This window comes from Parasteatoda tepidariorum, chromosome 7, assembly GCF_043381705.1.
Source record: "Parasteatoda tepidariorum isolate YZ-2023 chromosome 7, CAS_Ptep_4.0, whole genome shotgun sequence".
In the NCBI taxonomy this organism is placed as follows: domain Eukaryota; kingdom Metazoa; phylum Arthropoda; class Arachnida; order Araneae; family Theridiidae; genus Parasteatoda; species Parasteatoda tepidariorum.
The window spans coordinates 49743387-49763807 of NC_092210.1; the positions used below are offsets into that span (position 1 = coordinate 49743387).

Here is a 20421-nt window from a genome sequence, read left to right on the forward strand (position 1 = left end):
AAGGTTTAAGATAATAAAATAAAGATATTTATTATAACGACTTGCATGTAGCGATCAAAGAATCTCGCGTTGTCATCATACACTATCTTGAATTTGAAGATGCAGATAAATAAATGAATACCAGGAGGTATCGCTTCTTGCTCGCCAATCAACAATTCAGTATTGAAATAATTTGTGGACAAGAAAAACATACAGAAATTAAAATATGTTAAATAAATCGTAATTTACACTTTTGTCTTCATTAAAAAATGACATCCTTAACAAATCAATATCTAAGCATTTCACAGATCTAAAATGACCAAAAGATTTGAAATTTTTTTATAAATCCAATTAAAAATAATAAAAGAAAAAGCTAAACTCGTCAGTTCATCTAACTGATAGTTAAGCTTTTATTTTTCATAGCGTGGCGCTAAAACCGTTTGGGCCAACCTGTAGCATATTGATGAGCAACGCTAAAAAAACGAGAATCCTTTTATATGCTCTAACCTAAGACCTCTTAATATATTTCTCTGTTGTTAAGGCTTAAAATAAAGCAAAATTTAACTTAACATATGGAATAATGAAACAGTGTTTAACTGCTTTGCTTTATTTTTATGTCAACGCCTGAAAAAAAATTCCATCGATTTTACAATCACGTACGTATAATTTTAATATAATGTAGATTGTATTTTTAAATAAGACAAAAATAAGATTTTTTCATGAGATATGCTAATTTATTTCAAAATTGCCACATGCACATCAAAGCTCACCATTTGTAAAAAAGTTATAAAAATGTGAACTAAAACATTATCTAAAAATGGTGAGAATTTCAGTTTTAAAATTATTAGATTTTTACAAATTCGTTTTACGTTTTTTTTTTAAACAAAAAATAATAAATTCCATTCTAAGTTTAAATAAATAACGAAATCCGATTAAAATATTTTTTTTTTTTTAAAAAAGAACATCAAATCTTTTTTGCTTTTCAACAAACATTAAAACTGAGAATCTTAGGATTCGAAAATTGAAATGTAAATTCCATGTTAAAAGATAAAACTTCATCGTAGCGTAAAATAAATGAATCCGATTACAGCTAATATAAATCCACGCCATTATAATTCTAATACTCGGAATAATTTTAATCCTTTATCGGACTGACTGAATGCAATAGAATAAGCAGGCTCATTGTAAGGGAAAGCCGGAAGACTCCATTACAAATAATAAAGAGGAGTATTTGGAACAATGAAAACCAATCCATAATTCGAAGTCGTCGCTCTCGCTTCAAACAAGAGTTGGACGCGCGAAGAAGTGAATTTGTTGGAGGACTTGGTTTTCCTATTGCAGCTGTTTCACAAAGAGTTGGCAGCTGGCGACTTTTACTACCTTTATCTAAATCAATAAAAGACTCGATATTAAAAAGCAGACTTTCATCATCGCAATCGGGAGACGAGGTAGCCACTTGGGAAGGAATGGTACAGAATTGGCATTCGTTTAAATATGCAAGATTTCAATCTTTTTTACAATGGAAATAATTTTTTTAGGACACATGATATTACAGAAAAAGGGGTTTAAATTTATTCATTCAACGATGTAGCTCAATGGTAATAAAATAAAATAAAAATTTTAATAGCATTTTTCAAATAGAATGAAAAAGTTAAAAGTTCTTTTTGTTAGATCTTTATAGGGAGCAAAATGGGATAAACTAAAAATAAAGAACGAGACAATTAATGGAACATCAGAGTGTTATTGATTTTGATAAGAATAGTTTTTGTTTTGTATTTAAGGTGTGTTTTTATAAGAACTGTTTCTTTAATGTAACTTGATTCGATACAGCTATATATATAACTAGTGGGCTGCGCCCCCTGCTCGCCAACCCCCGAAAATTGCTACGCAATGTTATATGGTTTGCTTCGCAAACCAAGCTCGCTTCGCTCGCTACTAACTTAGGTACATTGCAAATGCACAAAATTCTGAGAATTCAAAACAATCATTCAAATCCATATAACAACTTTTTTTATAAAAAAAATTAAATCTTTTTAGTAAATACTGAGTCCTTAAAATAAATTTGAATTCAAATAAATGACACGTAATTCGTTAAATCTATTAGAAATGTGCTATAGTATAAAATCTTAAGATAAAATTTCTAAAACTGATATCTCTTTAAAAAGGTTAAAATTTCGGCTATAATTAAGTCTATTAAAAATTGAAATAAGTGAATTGCAATGGAAAAACCTGCATAAACAAACATAATTCTAGTAAAACAAATAAATTCGTGATATAAATCAAAAATTGTCAAATAAATTCGTAATACATAAATTTGTGCAAAAAAAAAACACTTTCGACAAAAAACTAAAATAGAGATCTATCGACAAAGACTTCTGCCTAGCTTATGCTCTCCCTTATTATTTCAGTTTCCGTTTTTAAAAGCGCTATATGTTGAGCCATCTTAGCTAGATTTGGCATGTGACATTTTTAGCGACAATCATTGGTCTATTTTCTAGCGTTGCCATTCGGGGAGTTGTAATGAGGCTTTTTTTTATCGCCGTGTAAGAGAAATATATATATAGATTGGTGGCAGTGTCGGGATAACTTTCCATTTAATTTAAAGGAATTGCGTTACAAGTATTATTAATTATGGCTTTCTTCAGACGAGCAAAGAAGTGTGATTTAGTCAAATTACGTGAGGAGTTGGGAGAAATCGTCATTGGAAATGTTACTGTGTGTGGGTTGATAAATCTAATTATAAACTCTAAAAATTACAAAGTGGATCTAGTTAAAGAAATGTAAGAAGTAATTAAAGAAAATCGAAGAGGAAGGAAATAAAAAAGCCAAAAAGCAAAAAATAAGAGGAACGTCAATTTGAACTAGAGCGATTAAGATGTAGTTCCCAACTAAGTGGTTCTTTAAATCGAAATATTAATACAACTCAGCAGAATGATCCTAAGGAAGATGAAATTAGCCTGCATTTGGTAATTTTTGAAACTCAAGCAAAACGAGCAGAGATCCCTAAAGAGTGGGTTACTCATCTATTATCCTTTCTTTCACCTGATATAACAAAATTATTAGCAAGAGAATCTGAAGAATTAACTCACAACTATGACCATGTCAAAGAAATTTTAATGAAACAGTTTAAGCCAAACCCAGAAAAATTTAGGTTCAAATTAATTCAGCACAAAAAAAAGTTTGATAATAGTTGGAAAGATTTTGTTTTTGAATTAAAGAACTACCTAAATGAATGGATTCAGGGATTAGAAATAAAAGATTTTGAAACCTTGCTGAATCTAATGGTAACTGAGCACACGAAACGATGAGTTCCCAATGAAGTGCGCGAGTATTTTATAGCTACTTGGTGAAAAATAAAATCATCTACAAACCAGCCAGTTCAACGGCGGTTATAAAAAAATATCAATTTCAGAGTTAAACGCAGTTAATACCAGATCGCAAACTTGTTTAAAAGCTAAAAATGAAGAATATGCGCAACAAAATACGAAAGATATCGGAAACTCATCCGAGCAAAATAATGAAAATCAAGAATTTATAGTAGATGAAAAAGATGTTGAACTTGTTTTGAAAACTGATGCTGTCAGTTTAGAAATGGCTGAAATATGATCAACTTAAGATACCAATTCTGATGAACTTTCTTTGATACAGGTAGATCACGCTAAGTTTGTTAAAGCACCACAGAAAAGTTCCGAGTTAAAATCACTTTCTAAAACTGTGGAAGAAGGTATTCAAAATCAAAATAGTAAACATCGCAATCTGGTTGAAAGACAACTTCTTTTTAAAGACCAAGAAGGACTGTCAGGAGAAGCCGAATTTTAAAGTTATGTCATGAAAGTACTTCCGGACACCTTGGAGTAACTAAATCCAAAGATAGATAGGCACGATATTATTTTTGGCCAAAATGATATAAAGAGATGGAAGAATTCGCACGAACCTGGGATAGTTGTCAAAGAGTGGGAAAACCGAATGATAAAAAAAGGCTCCTTTAAAAATAGTACTTGTCATATAGAAAATATTCCCAAACTAAAAGTTGATGTAGTTGGTCCACGGCCCACCATGCCAAGTGGAAAGAAATACTTGATTACAGGCATTTGTATGTCGTCAAAATATACCGAGGCAATCTCAGTTAATGATATAGGATCTGTGTCGGTGACTGATGCACTACTTAAATATTTTTTTGTAGAACTGATTTCCCACGAGAATTGCAGTGTGATCAAGGAACTTCTTTTATGAGAATGCTAACAGTTGAGTTTCTTGATCGATTTGGCATAAAGATTAGGCATAGTTCTGTTTATCACCTACAGTCTAATCCAGTAGAAAGGTTTCATTTGTTTGGAGTCAGGTTCTTACTAGAAGTTTCTACCATTTGCTTTTTTAGCTTTGAGAATTATAACAGATGAAAGTTCAGGATTTTACCTAGCAGAGTTAGTACACAGAAAAAATCTACGTACCACTGAAACTTTGTTGTATGAGTAATGAACTAAAAAGGAAATAGACGAATCTCCTGTGACGGAATATGTTTTTCACCTACTAAACCGTTTAAAGAGATGACATGAAATTGCACTTAACAAGATGGAACATGCGGCGTTAAAAAGGAAATTGTATTATGATAAAAATAGTATTGGTAAAGAGTTTAGTGCCGGAGATTTGGTTCTTGTTTTGGCAACGACTAGAACTAATTGTCTGCTCAATGGGTTGGTCTGAGAAAAATAGAAAGCAAATGGATCTGAAACTAACTATTAAGTGAATATTCCTGGAAAAAGAGAGAGTTCATATATTTATCATGTAAATATGTTTAAACCATACTATAAACGGCCTGAAATAATTAATTTCACATCCTGTGTAGAAACCGATTCTCCATCTTTAGAACCAGATATTGACTTTGCACAAGTTTATATTACTACAGATGAATTTGATGTATCTGAAATGATTAAACACAATCACCTAGAAGATCGATTTAACGAACATGAAATCAATCAATTGAGGAATATTTTAAAAAAGATATTCCAAAAGTTTTTCAAAGAATCCAGGAAAAACTAACTTAATTGGGCATGACATTCAACTTGGTACAAATAAGCCAATTATATCCAAGCCTTACAGAACTTCACCCAGACAAACAGAAATTTTAAAAACTGAAGTACAGAAAATGTTGGACTTGAAAATTATTGATTTAGGTGAGAGTGGTTATACTTCTCCTATGATCCTAGTGGAAGCACCAAATAAGGATCCAAGGCCCTGCATTGATTACCGTCGTCTCAACGAAATAACTGACACAATATTTCCTACTTTCGAACATAGAAGACAGGGTTGAAGAGCTAGCCAAAGCAAAATTTATCAGCTTTTTAGACATGTTAGCGTTTTAGACTGTTAGCCAAACTCCGTAGATTATGAGAAAACGTTTAATTTTGCAATGTAATTTTTAATTTTGATTCATGCTACTGATATTCTATAGAAAATTAAAAGGAAAAGCTAAAAAAATTCAGTCACTTCTTTTAAGAAAACAAAACAAAGTAGCTAAACTTAATTCTTGACTTTGATCATAATCAACTTGCTCATTTAAGTAAATACTTCAGTACTTCTGTTGTACAGTGCGCAAAATAAAAAAAAGGACCACCATCAAAAACTTTTGTTCTAATGATCGGATCTTCACATTTTAGAACTCAATCTTAATGGTTCAAAGGGTAGACCTCAAATATGCTAATTAATAAATGCAGACGATATTTTAAGTTACGAAATCAAACACAAAAACGCACCTTTTTTTTTTTTTTTTTTACGGATTTGGATTTTTTTTAGTCGTATTTTTAAAATTCATTTTCTTAGGAACTATACGACCGATTCAGCTCAAATTTTGTATTTTGCCATTTCAAATTTCATCCTTTAAAATGTACTTAATTTTATGCTTTACACATTAAAAGTTTCTCGACCTTTATTAAATGAAATAATAAATAAAAGTTATATTTTGCATGGAATCTATGGCATCTTTGGATAAACGAATTTTATAATTGTAAACAAAAACATTTCAACAAAAAAAATTGTAAGCAAAAAATTTTCTGAAAAAGTTCTCTAGATATGGTGAAATAAGCAAAAAGTAAAATAAACATTAAGGGGTCCAAACTTTGGAACGCTCTCCTGACCAAACTATTGCGACCATATTTCCTACCCCTATATTTTGGGTGTCAGAAATCCGATTCCGTCCAGGGGAAAAGTATGTTTATTACTATGAAAGTACGTTTTTGTGTCCGATTTCGTATCGTCTGCACTAATTAATTTGCATATTTGATGTCTAACTGTCGAACCATTCAGACTGAGTCCTATAACATGAAGATCCGATCATTAGATCAAAATTTATTCAGGGTGGTCCATTTATTTTTTGCGCACTGTACCTAGAATCGCAACGAGCATACTGCACTCACGCCATCTCATCTTCCATGTGCGCAATTTCTCCCATCTTTATCTTACATGCACTCAATGTAACAAAGTAAAAGGGGAAAAAAAGACAGATAAAAAAGTTTCATTAGAAGTTACGTCAGAAGATAAACTTCTTCAAAGTAAGATTTTTAACATAACTTTTTCCGAAGTAACTTTTTTGAAGAGAGAAAAAAGTATCCGCTAAGTATCCTTTCCCAATCATTTTAGAATTCTTTATACAATCATTTTAGAATTCTTTACACGACTTAGTAAAAACATTAAATTAATCTTTTTAATGTTACAGGAAAAAAACTGTTGTAACGTTGAAATTTCTGCACAGAAAAAGTTAGATAAGAAAAAAGGTAGCTGAAATCATGTCAAAAGGGCGATACAAACGGATATTTCATATCATATGTCGGATAATTTCCAATAATACATAATTACACACATTTATAATTAGTAAAAGCATGAAAGAAATATAAAAGCGAAAACAGGTTGAATAACTTTTTAAAAAAAAATCTGAAATCCTGCCGAATATGATATTGAAAACATTTTTAACACGTTGAATGCCATGCTAATTTTAAATGGCTTGCCCGTCTGGCCAAACAGTGAATAACTACAAACTAAATTTGTAAATATTAGACAGATTTTGCTAGTTTTTTAAAAGGTTTAGCATGACATATCTGAAAAAAAGTGGTGAATTATATAAGCATGCGGATTGTTTAGAAATAGTGGTGGATAAAGATCTACTAAATTGAATTTATTAAACCAAGAATCACAATTAATAAACTACCACTCGAAAATATTTATTCGCTGACTGTGTATGTAAGTTGGCATCTCTGTCTATAAATAAAACTATTTTTGTGTGTTCTATATTGCATTAATTTCTTCAAAACATTTTAGTAACGATAATAATATTAAAAAAATTAAAAATTTACTCGAATTATGTGTTTCTAATAATCTTGCCCCCCCCCCATGGCATTCAACATGTTAATAATTTATAACTATTAATATAACAAAATTTACAGTTGTTTTCCAGTGACTTACTAAATTGCTTTTGAACGAAATAGTTTTCAACGAAAGTAAATGTAAGCAATGTTGAACATCAAGGAACACAAGTGACTGAGGGGGGGGGGGGTTAAAGCTATGTCTCGAATCGAGTTTTTTAAGAATTTTTTTTATAACAACCAGAAGATGAACTTACAGAAACAATCTGCAACACTATCTTTATAAATTCAAATTTATCTGCATAGTCAAACGGAGACAATTATTGTAAAAATTAAGCTTAATATAACATGTGTACTGAAAAATTAGCACATATAAGGTAGATAAAAATTGTTTGGTTATTTTTTAATTGAAAATTATTGTGGAACATATTTGAATTTAAAACATTAAATTAATCCCTAAACAGTATAAAAACAGACAATTATTGTGATCAGATATTAAAAATTCATTTTTCTAAACTTTTTTCTTGCTTTTTAAATTCTTGAATTTTTTAAAATTCAAGTTAAAGAATATTATTTGGAATTTTGAAAGTCATCACTTTTCTTTTGCTTTATCTGCAGAGTAATTAAATAAATTTAGAAATTAAAAATGATCTTCTTGCTGCTTCACTTAGTAATATTTTAGGCTTGTTTTATAAACCTGATATCAAAAATAATTTTCAGATGTGATTTTCTTTTTTTTCTTCTTTTTTTCAAATCTGAGTTGAAAAATATTCTGCAGATGCTGTTATAATCTGCAGCGCCCCCTGCCGCGCTGAGCGATTTCTGAACCTGGATAGAATACTAAACCATAAATTTATACAAAATTGCAGCAACTGCTTTTAATACGGGTCTATTGTGTACAAAAGAAAAGGCGCAAAATTTGTTTTTGTACAAAGTAGTAAGAGTTTTATTGCCCTAATCGCTTGATAGTGTAACGTATCAAGCTATATTAAGAAACAGTTCTTTGTTTTATTAGAAAAACATTTATTTCACTCCACAACAAATAAAGTAACAAATATAAAGTACTCGTAACGGGATAGTTAAATCTTATAAAACAAACTAGAAAAAGTGGATTTATGAAAACTCAAATTCCACAACAAAACCTAAGCTCTAAAAAATCAACAACTCTCTGTTGTTCTACCAAAAAGTCTTCTAATTTTATCGTCTGCTTTTATTTTATTGTTTATCTCTTTATGTGTTTATCTTATTTTATTCATGCTTTTGTTAACCCGTTATTTTTTACTATTTTCACTTTTATTCATGCTTTTGCTAGCCAATTATTCTTTTAATATTTTTAGACTTTATAATTGGTACATTCTAGTTAAAATTTCATAAATTAAAAAAAAATAATAATAATAATAATAAATACTCGGAAACTTTAGCATGAGTAGCAAAACTATTATTTAAAAATAACAATTCTCAAAGTAATTACACGTTAAAAAATGCTTTAAATTCATTCATTTTTTTTTATAAAAAATCTAAAAAGTCATATTATTAAATCATTTTTTAAATATTTTAAGGAAAAAATAACGGACTAAGCAAAGTTATTAAAGCGTCTAAGTAATGAATGTAATTTTCGAATCCAGACTCGCAATCATTAATTTGAAGTTTTTGAGAGAAAAAAAAATTTATGACGTGCACCGAAATAAATGGCGCAATTGTTAAAAAAAAAATCCATAAGGAAATTGAAATCTGAGAATTCAAGTAACACGAAGCATTTTATTAATTAGAAACATCTTTAAATACGACATTTTCAGATATAATCTTATCAGCATCTATACAAATAAAGCAGAATGAGTATATGTATGTACCTTATACAAATCCGGACCGATCCGGACGAAATTCGGTGTAAATGCGTTCAAAGACACGCCAGACTTTACTGTCTACTTTTAAAACTCTCTTCGATCACCGGTTCGCGTGTTATATCCTACAGAAAAAAGTTTCCCATAAGCTTTGGTAAATACAGGGTGGTCCCGAATTCATGGTACAAACTTCAATGGTAGGTACAGGACATTGTAACAATGATTTATTGTATAGGAATGTATAGTCGCAAGTGACGTGGTGAGGCGTAAACTGGAGAAATAACGGCCGAAAGGAAAAACAAAGATTTTATTGAAAGCGTTGTTGACAAGTGTCATGCTTACACTAAGTGTTCAAAATTGCGTCCACCAGAATCGATACATGCTTGACAACGTCGGTGGAGCCATTGGCGTACACGTTCAAAGATGCCTGGTATTTCACGCACACCTGCAGCAGCTACAGATATGCGAGCGACGAGATCCTCATCTGAGTCAACTGGAGTCTCATAAACAAGATGCTTTAGATGTCCCCATAAAAAGTAATCGAGGCTCGATAAATCGGGAGATCGGGGTGGCCAAGGGATTGGTTCACCACGCCCAATCCATCGAGCACCAAACTGCACACTACTGCCCTCTACCGGCAATGATACCAACCGATCACTCCATTTCTCTTTCCTTTTCTTTCCCCTGTTTACGCCTCACCGCGTCACTTGCGACTATACATTCCTATACAATAAATCATTGTTACAATGTCCTGTACCTACCATTAAAGTTTGTACCATGAATTCGGGACCACCCTGTATTTTACGATTTGAGTGATTTGCTAGCTTGCTTAGATCAATAAAAAATTAGTTTAATGGCACGTTTCCTATTTCGGGTTATCGCGAGTAAAATTTATGTAAATAATTTCGCAAAGTATGGTGACGACTGATGACGTCACCAAATTCGTATTTTAAAAGATATTTTATAGAATCGTATTTTTTATAGATACTTATGCTTTAAAAGCATATTTCTATAAACTTTATATAATGGAAACTCAACAAGAACTAATAAAATAAAGTTATCCGTTAAGCTTTGGAAAAATTGCAGTAAATTCTGCACATCAAATTTTAAATAATACTACTGTCCTATACTTATTGATAAATTTTCTTCATCGAGATCTTTATAATAATTAACACTACTATCATCAATTAACTTACTTTCATTTTCAAGGACTTCCTCAGATATATCGTCTGATTGTAACATTAGATCTAATATTTCGCTGTCTAAAATTTGAAGTTCTTCTTTTATTGCTTTCAGTGTTTTAAATTTGGCTGTAACTTCCAATTATTCATCCGTTCTTTCCAATTTTACTTCAGCCAAAATCTGGTTGTATAATCTTGTAAAAGAGCTATGAACAATGTTTCGTTGTTTTTGAAATTTATCCATTGTATTATTGAAAATACTTCATATGCAAGTTCGAATTACTTCTTAACATCACGTCCTCAGGTCACCAAAATGTTACGAAATTGTATCAGAAAGTAAAATATTCTGTCGTTCTCTTCTTCTACTCAAAATAATAAATCTGACTCCAACTTTTAGTAAAAAATAACAACATTTTATTTACATAACAATTTTAAGACGATCATTTTTTGTTCCACAAAAAGAAGAAGTAACGTTGCCATAGCAACTCGGCAGTTTTAAAATAAATCAAAAAGTTAGCTTTTAGCTTACATAGAAAGTATTTAACAACTTTTAACAACTACAGTTAGAGTTAAAATTTCTTAAGTTGAACGTCTAATTTATATAATGATAAATCTAAAAGTGTGAAGCCGCTCAGGAAAATACAACGAATAAAACTGTAAAGGATGTGTGTGCCATGCATGATATTAGGGTACTTTTCGGAGGGAGGTAAAAAAGCTTATTACCACATTACTTATATTAGGCATTTATATTTGCATTATAGGTTATCATTACCACAATACTTCTATTAGGCACCTATATTGGCATAATATGTTCTCATTGCTACAATACTTATATTAGGCACTTATATTGGCATTATAGGTTCTCATTGCTACAATACTTATATTAGGCACTTATATTGGCATTATAGGTTCTCATTACCACAATACTTATAATGGGGCAATGCTAGAAGTATTTAACACCACATATAATTAAGCATCACAGGCGTCAATAATAGCTTAGTGATTTCGTACGACCTTCGAAATTAGTACAAATATTAGTTCATTGGAAAACACTATTAAGAAAGTATTAATGTTGTTGATATTTATTTTCGAGAATTACAATAAATTAATTTTGGTAATAAGTATACAAGTTGCAATAAAAATAATAAATTTTATGTTAAAAAAACTGTTGACCGGCCGATGTAGGGGTCAGGAAACTAGCCTTGCGTTAGAAAGATACTGGATTCGAATCCCGGGCAAGGCAAGGACGTTCTTTCATTCTCTGTACTATCTGTCCTTACTGTGGGAGCAACGTTGGTCAACGAATCTGCCCTTCAGATGTCTGTATGACCGAAGGACGTTCCCCAGATGGCCATTGGGAAAAAATTTTTAAAAAAATAATTAATTGAGAAAAGTAACTTATTCTTGTATGTAAATGGTAAAATATTGCCATACTGTTAATGACACCAATGATGCTTAGGTGATTTTGGAAATAGGTACTACATGTAATTATGTTTATGTTAATTGTTGTTTTTAATGGGTACTAAATATACAAATATTGTTACCAAGATACCCGCTACAGGTTCTGTGGAAATAGGTTTTACCGGTCCACCAAAATGGATAAGTACCGGAGAAATCTGTTGATTATGGTAATTTTTGACTAACAGGTATTAATTTCGAGCAACAGAAATATGCAAAATGATACTGAATACAATTAATCAGTTTTTTTTACCCCTTTCACAGTTATCGACACAGTAATAATAAATTTATTACCTTCGATGAGAAATGCACTGAAAAAGGACACAATAATACTTGTATAGAAACATAAATTCATTATATTAAATGCCAAACAAAAAAACATTGCGTGATACTATGTCAACAGCAAAGAAATTTGAAGATGAACCAAGAGGGTCAATCTTTTACAAGCTTTCACGATAAATTTTGAGGGAAAAAAAAGTTTTAAAAAAAATCCGAGACAAAAGGATTTAAAAGAAAATAGCAAAATACCAACAAAAAAAAAGTCATCTGGGGTTTGAAATAAGAGTAAAGTAGTTCTTTCTCCCTAAAAATTCTTGACTGTCAACAAAGAAGAATAAAAAAATAAAAAATAAAACTGGAAGTTGCAGAAAAACTACAGGTCAAAACTTCTTTTTTAAGTAATGAAACGGTATTCAGATTTATTTCAAAGGAAAGTTACCACGGAAAAAGAAAAGTTCTCTTTTAGCACTTCAGAAATTCTTTAAAACTGAAAGAAAAAGAGGTACCAAAGATAAAAAGAATAAACTAATTTCAAAAAGAGAATAACTGGACTATAAAATTAAGCAAACGAGATTTAAAGAAAATCAATTTAAAAAAATAACTAAAACACTAAACGCAATTAAACTAACTTTGATATAGATTAAAATAAAAGTACAATACATATAGCATAGATGAAATCTTTTTTTTGTTAAAAGCTATTTTAAATACTGCGTTTTTCTCTTAGACGAATTATCTGTTCCATCAATAAATCATGCATATATATATATACATATCACCCGAATTATCAAAATGGATACTTTCCCAAGTATAAAATCCCTCTCTAGGGGTATCCAACTTACATGAGGCCGGAGGCCGCAGTTTTATCAAAATTTTATATAGGACTTCCATGTTTGAAGGAACATTAAATATAACTGTCAGATTTCCATCAAGTTGTTACAAAACAAAAGTACTGAATAACAAATTAAAATAAGTAGATTTTTACCTTAGAAATTAATTTTTTTGCACCGTTCGTATGCCTAATTTCACAATAACGAAGAAATTAGGGTTTTTTTTTAAACGAAGAAAAGTACTTTAAACCCATATAGATTTTTACTAAAATTGTCCGCAAAATAATGACATTTTAATATTTTAGTTCGCGGGACACAAAAAAAGGCTTCGCGGGTCGGATGTGGCCCGCGAGCCGCCAGTTGGTAATCACTGCTCTATACCCTTCACTCACAAACTGACCCCTTAGAAAACATCTGTGCCTACAGGTGGCATCATTAATTATCTTTTGGGTTAAAAATCGCTTTGGTAAAAAATAGGGAGATACGGATTGAGTAGTTTACAGAATGTTCTATAGACAATAAAATCACAATAGGGTGCGCAAAATATTTAAAGCAGTCTATTGAGCGAGTGAATGACAACACCAAAAAAAAGGTTTTTAAAATGTGTTCTTGGCAATCAAATTTTGATGTTTAGGTTCGTGACATTGGTTCGTTAGTTTCTACAACTCTTCCATTTATTTTATTCACATTAGTTCGCAACGTTTATAGAGAACAGACCATGTGTATTACTGTTCATCTGAAACTCCGAGGAGCAAAATAAATTTTATTCACATTAGTTTGCAACGTGTGTATAGAGAACAGACCATGTGTATTAATGTTCATCTGAAACTCCGAGAAGCAAAATAAATTTTATTCACATTAGTTCGCAACGTGTATAGAGAACATACGTGTATTACTGTTCATCTGAAACTCCGAGGGGCAAAATAAATTTTAAAATCAGTTACATGGATCAGATATCCAATACAAAATGTTCAAAATATCGGATACAAAACACAGATGAAACAACTAAGACATTGCAATATTTATTAAATTAATATGGAAAAAACTGGATGGTACATCATTGGAAGGTATCTTTAATTTAGCCTTTCATAGTTTCCTATGTAAGTCAGAGGGAACAAAATTGATTTAAGAAGAAACAGAGTATTAATATGAAAAGTTACATCAATGTGAAGCGATCAAAACGTCGGAACACGAATATGAAACGTTCTAAATGTCCAAGTCGCGGTATGGAATGCTCAAAATATCGATTAAAATATTAAAACATTGGAGGAGGATGTTTAAACTCTGTAAGTTATTTCCTTCCAAAAGTAATAACGTTTACTGCTGTTTAAAAGTAACTTTTAAAAGTCTTAAAAAATAAATACTCTCATTAAATTTCAGCTCGCACTGCAAGAATAAAGCACCTTTAATTTTCCCCTCGACTCACTTGAAAGAATTTAGCCTGGATGCCGAAAAAAAACAACAGCAGTAAAACCAGCAGCAATGAAATTAAAAGCTGAAACAGCGAATACTGATTTTTAATTTCCCCAGCGTTTTCTAAATGAAATAAATTCTTCAATAAATTATTCTGATTCGAGGCATGCGAGTGAAAATATTCTAATGGATAAGAATTAAATCTAATTTTGCAAGAGTATTTACACTATAAGGAAAATTGAATTTCAATTACGAGAATGTGTAGTTATAATTTATGCATGTGAGCAGTAAATGCAACTTTTTACTATTACACTTTTCCTTAATAAATTCTATTTATGCTAGTATCTTTACTTTCTCATGTAGTGCATATAAGGAGAATAAAATGTTCTCATTTTACAGAGTAAACGAAAAAAATAAATTGAGAGGTAATTTTCATAACAAATCAATAATAATTATTGCATGTATGATGCATAAAATATAAATTTTTAATAATTGTAATTACTTTTCAATTAAGGAGACATCTGAAAGTTTCTGCACAGGGAATTTTATAAAAGACTCAAACTCTAACACGTTGACTGCCCTACGCGTTTACAGCGAAATCTCCTTCAGGCCACGAGTACAGCTGTACGAAGCGTATTGTGCTAAGTACTCCCACCGATATTTTAATAATGCTAGTCTCTGGTGGTTACAAGAATAATATCTCGCACCGTTAGTTTCCATGGTATCATGTCTGTTTATTTGTGTCCGTTGCTTCTCATCTCGCCACTTTACACGATCAGTTTGAATCTTTACCCTAATTCGTTGAAATTTCGAAAAGAAAAATGGAAAATTTATTTCTTAGTGAGTCAAATAACAGTGTCTTACACTAATTTTCTTAATAAATCGTTTTTGTATTACTTTTATAACAATTCAATAGCTTTGTTACTTCCTGTGAAATATCTTTTCAAATACATACGAATATCCTTCGCAAGTAGTCAAATAAGCGTCACCCCAATGCGGGTGACGAGGACAGATCAGAAACTTTGCTGTCACCCGAATATGGGTGACGTGGCAGTCAACGTGTTAAGCGATAAGTCGCGACTGAATGAGGGAACACAAAATTAATTTACGAAGTTTGTGGTCATTCCAAACCAGGGGTTTCCAACTTACATGAGGCCGGGAGCCGCAATTAAAAACACCAATCAAATGGCGGGCCGCAACTTTATCAAAATTTTATACAGGATTCTTTTATGTTTAAAGGAACATTAAATTAAACATTACTGTCAGATTTTTATCAAGTTGTACAAAACAAAAATATTGAATTACAAATTAAAATAAGAAGCAGATTTTTACCTGCTTATCATGAATATTTCTTTATCGCTTGATCAGAGAATGAGAATGAAAACAATCTTTTTAATTTTTATTTTAAGACTATAGCTCCCGTAGCAAAAACCCTCAAACACAGCAGCGAGCGCTGCAGATTATCATATCAGCTACAGATTAATTTTTAAATCAAGATTTTTTTTTAAAAATAAACAAATCAGATTAAAAAAAAAAAAAAAAAACGTTAAGAAATTAGAAGGCAAAAACATCTTTAATGCGTGAACTTACTATTTGTTTCGGTTCCTTAAATATAAATTCCTATTGTTTCCTGTTAATTGTTGTTCTTAAAAAAAACTAACTATACGCAGATATTTAACAATTTCATAAAAAGTGATTAAATTAAAAAATTCAATGCAACGCTATTGTAGTAATGCCAATTAATTGGGATTTTGAAAAATAAAAGAATTTGAAAGTTTAAAAAGATTGCAAAATAAAAGTTACAGAAACAAATTCATAATTTCCACAAAAAAAAAGACGCTTGCTTGTAGATTGCATAGGGATCTCAATTATTCTAATCAAATTAATTAAGAACGCATAAAAATGTTAAATAAAATAACCAATTTTTAACAACATTTTTTCTTGTTTATAATTTTTATCTACCTAAGTGCTAATTTTACTGTAATAAAGTTAGATTAAACCTAATTTTTTCAATAATAATCTGTGATTGTATTAAGATCGTAGACGAATTTGAATTTATAAAGATTGCGCGGCAAAATGACTCTTTAAATCCTGCTACATGGATGATAGGAAATTTGTGACTCAAAAGAACTATTTTTAATTCAAAAAATCTTTTTCGAGAGCATACTTTAATCAAGATTGACGATGTTATACGAGATATACTACAATATCCAGGAAATTAAACATCAATAGCGGAAGTTCCACGGTCTAGATGGGCTTTAAAGGGGCTACAGTGACTGAAGTGAGCACAAGAAAAAATATCAGGGACGGATATTTACCATTTTAAGGAACTAACTGCCCTAACTTCATTTTAACGGATAATAGCGAGTGGACATTTTAGAGTTCACCTTGTTGTCGATTTTCTAAAATAAGCAGCTATTACTCAGATAAATTGACCAGCTAGATTTCTAAACCTTTTAGAATATGTCTGAGGCAATCTTGGGAAGGCAATTTCAGCTGGCAACGTCACCCAGTTAACCATCTAGGGTTTGAAAATAGTGTTACTAAGCCAGTGGAACCAATAGTCACAAAACACGCCCAAACAGTCAAATTTTCTGGCTGAAATTACGATGTGAGGCCTGAATATAATTGAAAATTGTCCAAGAGGCGAATGAATTCCTTACTAAACCTTTTTATTTAATTTATTAAAACAAATGTTAAAAAAATGTAGACAAACTTACTCTCCTCTGTATTAACAGTTTGTTTTTTTAATTTAATTTGCAATTTATTTAATTTGACGTATTTTCTATTAGTAGAGCAGTTACTTTATCATGCATTGTAGTACTATTAGACATCGTTGCGTTTTAAAATTTGCGAACCTTCCAAGTGCAGAAGGCAAATATTTTACCACACACACTGCCGATAAATTTTAGACTTTTTCTATGACGTTACTGGTCAATACTGAGGTTCTGCTACTTGTCGCTTAAGTATGCGTGTGCATTATAACTGTTAAATATCAACGTTCGTATTATATCAATCTAGATCCATACGAAATTTCATTTAAATCGGACCAATTGTTTCGGATATATCGACAAGATCTGAAAATCCTCTTCTTTTTAAACACCAGGGATAAATATAGATAACATCAACATAAATTATGAACCCTTTTTATTATTATTTTGTGTTTTTGATTTTCTTTGCCTACTCAAATGTTGGATTCAGGTAATGTAAATCTTTGTTTAATGCATCAAACATTAATCATGTATTTCCATTCTCAGGTTATCAACATTTAAAACATGAGACACATTTAGATATATTTAAATTGCTACTTGTGTTAACTATTGTCGATAGGAACTGTATGTATTCTTTTTACACCATTATTTAGTTTGAATCGATATTTCGCAACAAATTAGCAATGGCATGCGTTGAATTTCTAAGAGCAACGTTAGTTGAAAATAAATGGCAAAGAAGCTTGAGAGTTACGAAACTAAAATATTTTAAAATGTGTGCTGTTTTTATTTTAAAGCTTGCAAAAAATTCTTAACGTTAGAAAATTATTCTACGTCATTTCTAATAATTTTCTTTCTTTCTTTTATTTATTTATCATTCTTATGCGTAATTCAAATACAAGATATCCGAATAGTCAAGGATTAAAATAAAAAAATTGCAAAAAAAAAAAAAAAAAAAAAAAAAAAAAAAAAAAAAAAAAAAAAAAACTAAATAATTGAAATTTTAGAAGAAGAAAAAATGGAATTATCTTAACATTTAAGAATTATCTTATATAGATATGACTCAAAAATAGTTTCGGATCCCACTCAAAACTTTAAAATCTGCAAGGGAAGAAAAAGAGAAAGAAAATCGAAACGACGGCTGTATTGTATTGATCAAACTGGAGATCCATCGGTATAGGCTATAACTTTGATATCCAGAGGCAATATTTTTATTGACGAAGAGAATCCCAGAAAAACCTATAAAGGCAGTTTGAAATATTTATAGAATATTGCGACGATTTGAAAATGACTTATCACGCAAATGTCATGTAGAGCAGTTCAAATATATCAATTTATTATTATTTTTTAATATTATGAAGATAAAATATAACAGCTTACATAAAGAGTAGTCTTGAATAATAAAATAAAATGTCTGCGCACGATTTTTTTTAACCAGTTCAACTTTCAATTTAAAGTCGTAATGCAATAGTTGTTTTAATCCGCTATGACATTAATCAATTGGAAACCGCAAAGCGGCGAGTAAGACAGAGAACTAAGAATCAGGGTTCGTGATTTTTTTTAATTCAAATACATTGTAAGAACTTTGATTTATGAGTAAAAACACTTTATTATAAATGTTTAATCAAAATTAAATTAATATTAAAACTATATTATAAGAATATTTCAGAAGTTCTAACTACCTAAAATAATTTTTCATTCTAATACATAGCTTTGAATGCATAGCAACCATTTTGAAACAAATGCATGTTTGAAATTTAAAGACTAGATGAAATCGAGAATTTAAAGAATACTTTAACTATTAAAACAAAGTTTCAATTACCAAACCATAATTTTAATTTAAAATCGTGATTTCCTTTTTTTCTCTATATTTATTTAAACTGACAAAATAAATGTTACAGATTGTTTTTATAAATATAATCATTCATCAAAAAATAAATAAATATTTAATCTATATATTTTTATATTAAAATATTCATTTTCAATCCTATATCAAAATAGATAAGTTAAGCTAAAAAAAAATTTACAAACATCTAGTACTCATTGAAATTTTTTTCACAAAATTTCTTTATAGAAAATCTGATAATGTCAAAGATACTGTAAACATATTATGAGAAAAAAATACTTAAATAGTTAGTTTAATCTGTACTTTCAATCTCAAGAATTAAAAGATTTTTAAAAATGTAATTTCAAATGTGTTGGAATTTAACACACACATTAATTAATGCAGCAATAATAAATTTTACAACTAGTTCAGCAATTTATTTAAAATAAATTTTAAAACAAAGAAAAGAAATAACAAAAGTATCAAAAATTTAAAACACTGTTTTTTAAATTAACATATATATATATATATATAAAATATAATATATATATAAAATAAGTCGATTTAAATCAATGATTTTTTAAAAAAAATAATTTGATTTAAATCATGATTTAAATTAAACTGATTTAAATCAACAAACCCTGAGAAGAATTCAGAAAAATACTACAAAAGGCAGCAGGGCTAATGTTGAGGTTATCGAATTAAATCGTTAGCACGAGAAGGAAAACCAATGAGCCTCATTAAGTATTCTGAAGCGGTAAAAATTGTGGCAAAACCTCAATAAAAATTATTTATATATCGCTTTTTGGAGTTTCACCTGCGCTCTGTAGAAAACAAGTTTGAATAACTACAACATTTAATAAAAATAACTAAAAATTAAATAATTTTAACTACATTACAAATTTTAAGAGGAAGGAAAAAAGAAAACCCTGAACACGCTAGATCACATTCGATGTGTATGTATTGAAGAACACACAGCACGCTAATCACCAAATAATTAAGTCTTTAAATGGGACACAAAACATATAGTTTTTCCCTGCATAGCTTAGAAAGATAAATGATTTGTTTGGATTCCTTTTAGTTTCGTTACACTGTGTTAAAAAGATGAAAAAATAGTCTACACGCAATGCATTTGTCACTTATAACAATAAAGATTAGAGATCCTCTCCAATTGAATAACAAGATATATAGCTATATTTTCTCGCAAGGCGCAATAGAAAATATTTGCTTTGTTTTAGTTATTTTTTCTAATTCTCAGTAGTATATTAATAATAAAATTTTTACTGATAATAATCAGTATCAATAAATTTGTTACTGATTATTCCTCCGTTATTAACTAGTTAAGTATAAAAAAAAAATTAAAAAAAGTCTTGATCATGCCCCGTTTTTCTTTATTTTAAAGATATCGTTGAACAGTCGACTCAATTTTTGTGCTTACGACTACTATTTTTCAACTCCGCAGCCTTCTAATTTCGAACCCAACCCAGAAGACAAGGAAACTCTTGGATCAAGTATTGGGTTAAATTTCCCATCGTGGAGGACTTTTTGATAAAAC

At 30.1% G+C, this 20421-nt stretch overlaps 1 protein-coding gene across 9 annotated transcripts in view; it reads right to left on the bottom strand.

Annotated features, from left to right (window-relative positions):
• The window catches only part of LOC107448785 (multiple PDZ domain protein), a 646665-nt gene that overhangs the window by 352112 nt on the left and 274132 nt on the right, over window positions 1-20421 (bottom strand). The window contains exon 1 of one of the 9 annotated variants that reach the window (XM_071183408.1): window positions 10372-10392. The exons of the other annotated variants lie outside the window; for them this stretch is intronic. Within the exon in view, the coding sequence (XP_071039509.1) occupies window positions 10372-10377 (6 nt within the window). The 5' untranslated portion in view covers window positions 10378-10392. Of the gene's footprint in view, window positions 1-10371; window positions 10393-20421 lie in introns of those variants that run through there. 9 annotated transcript variants of the gene reach the window in all.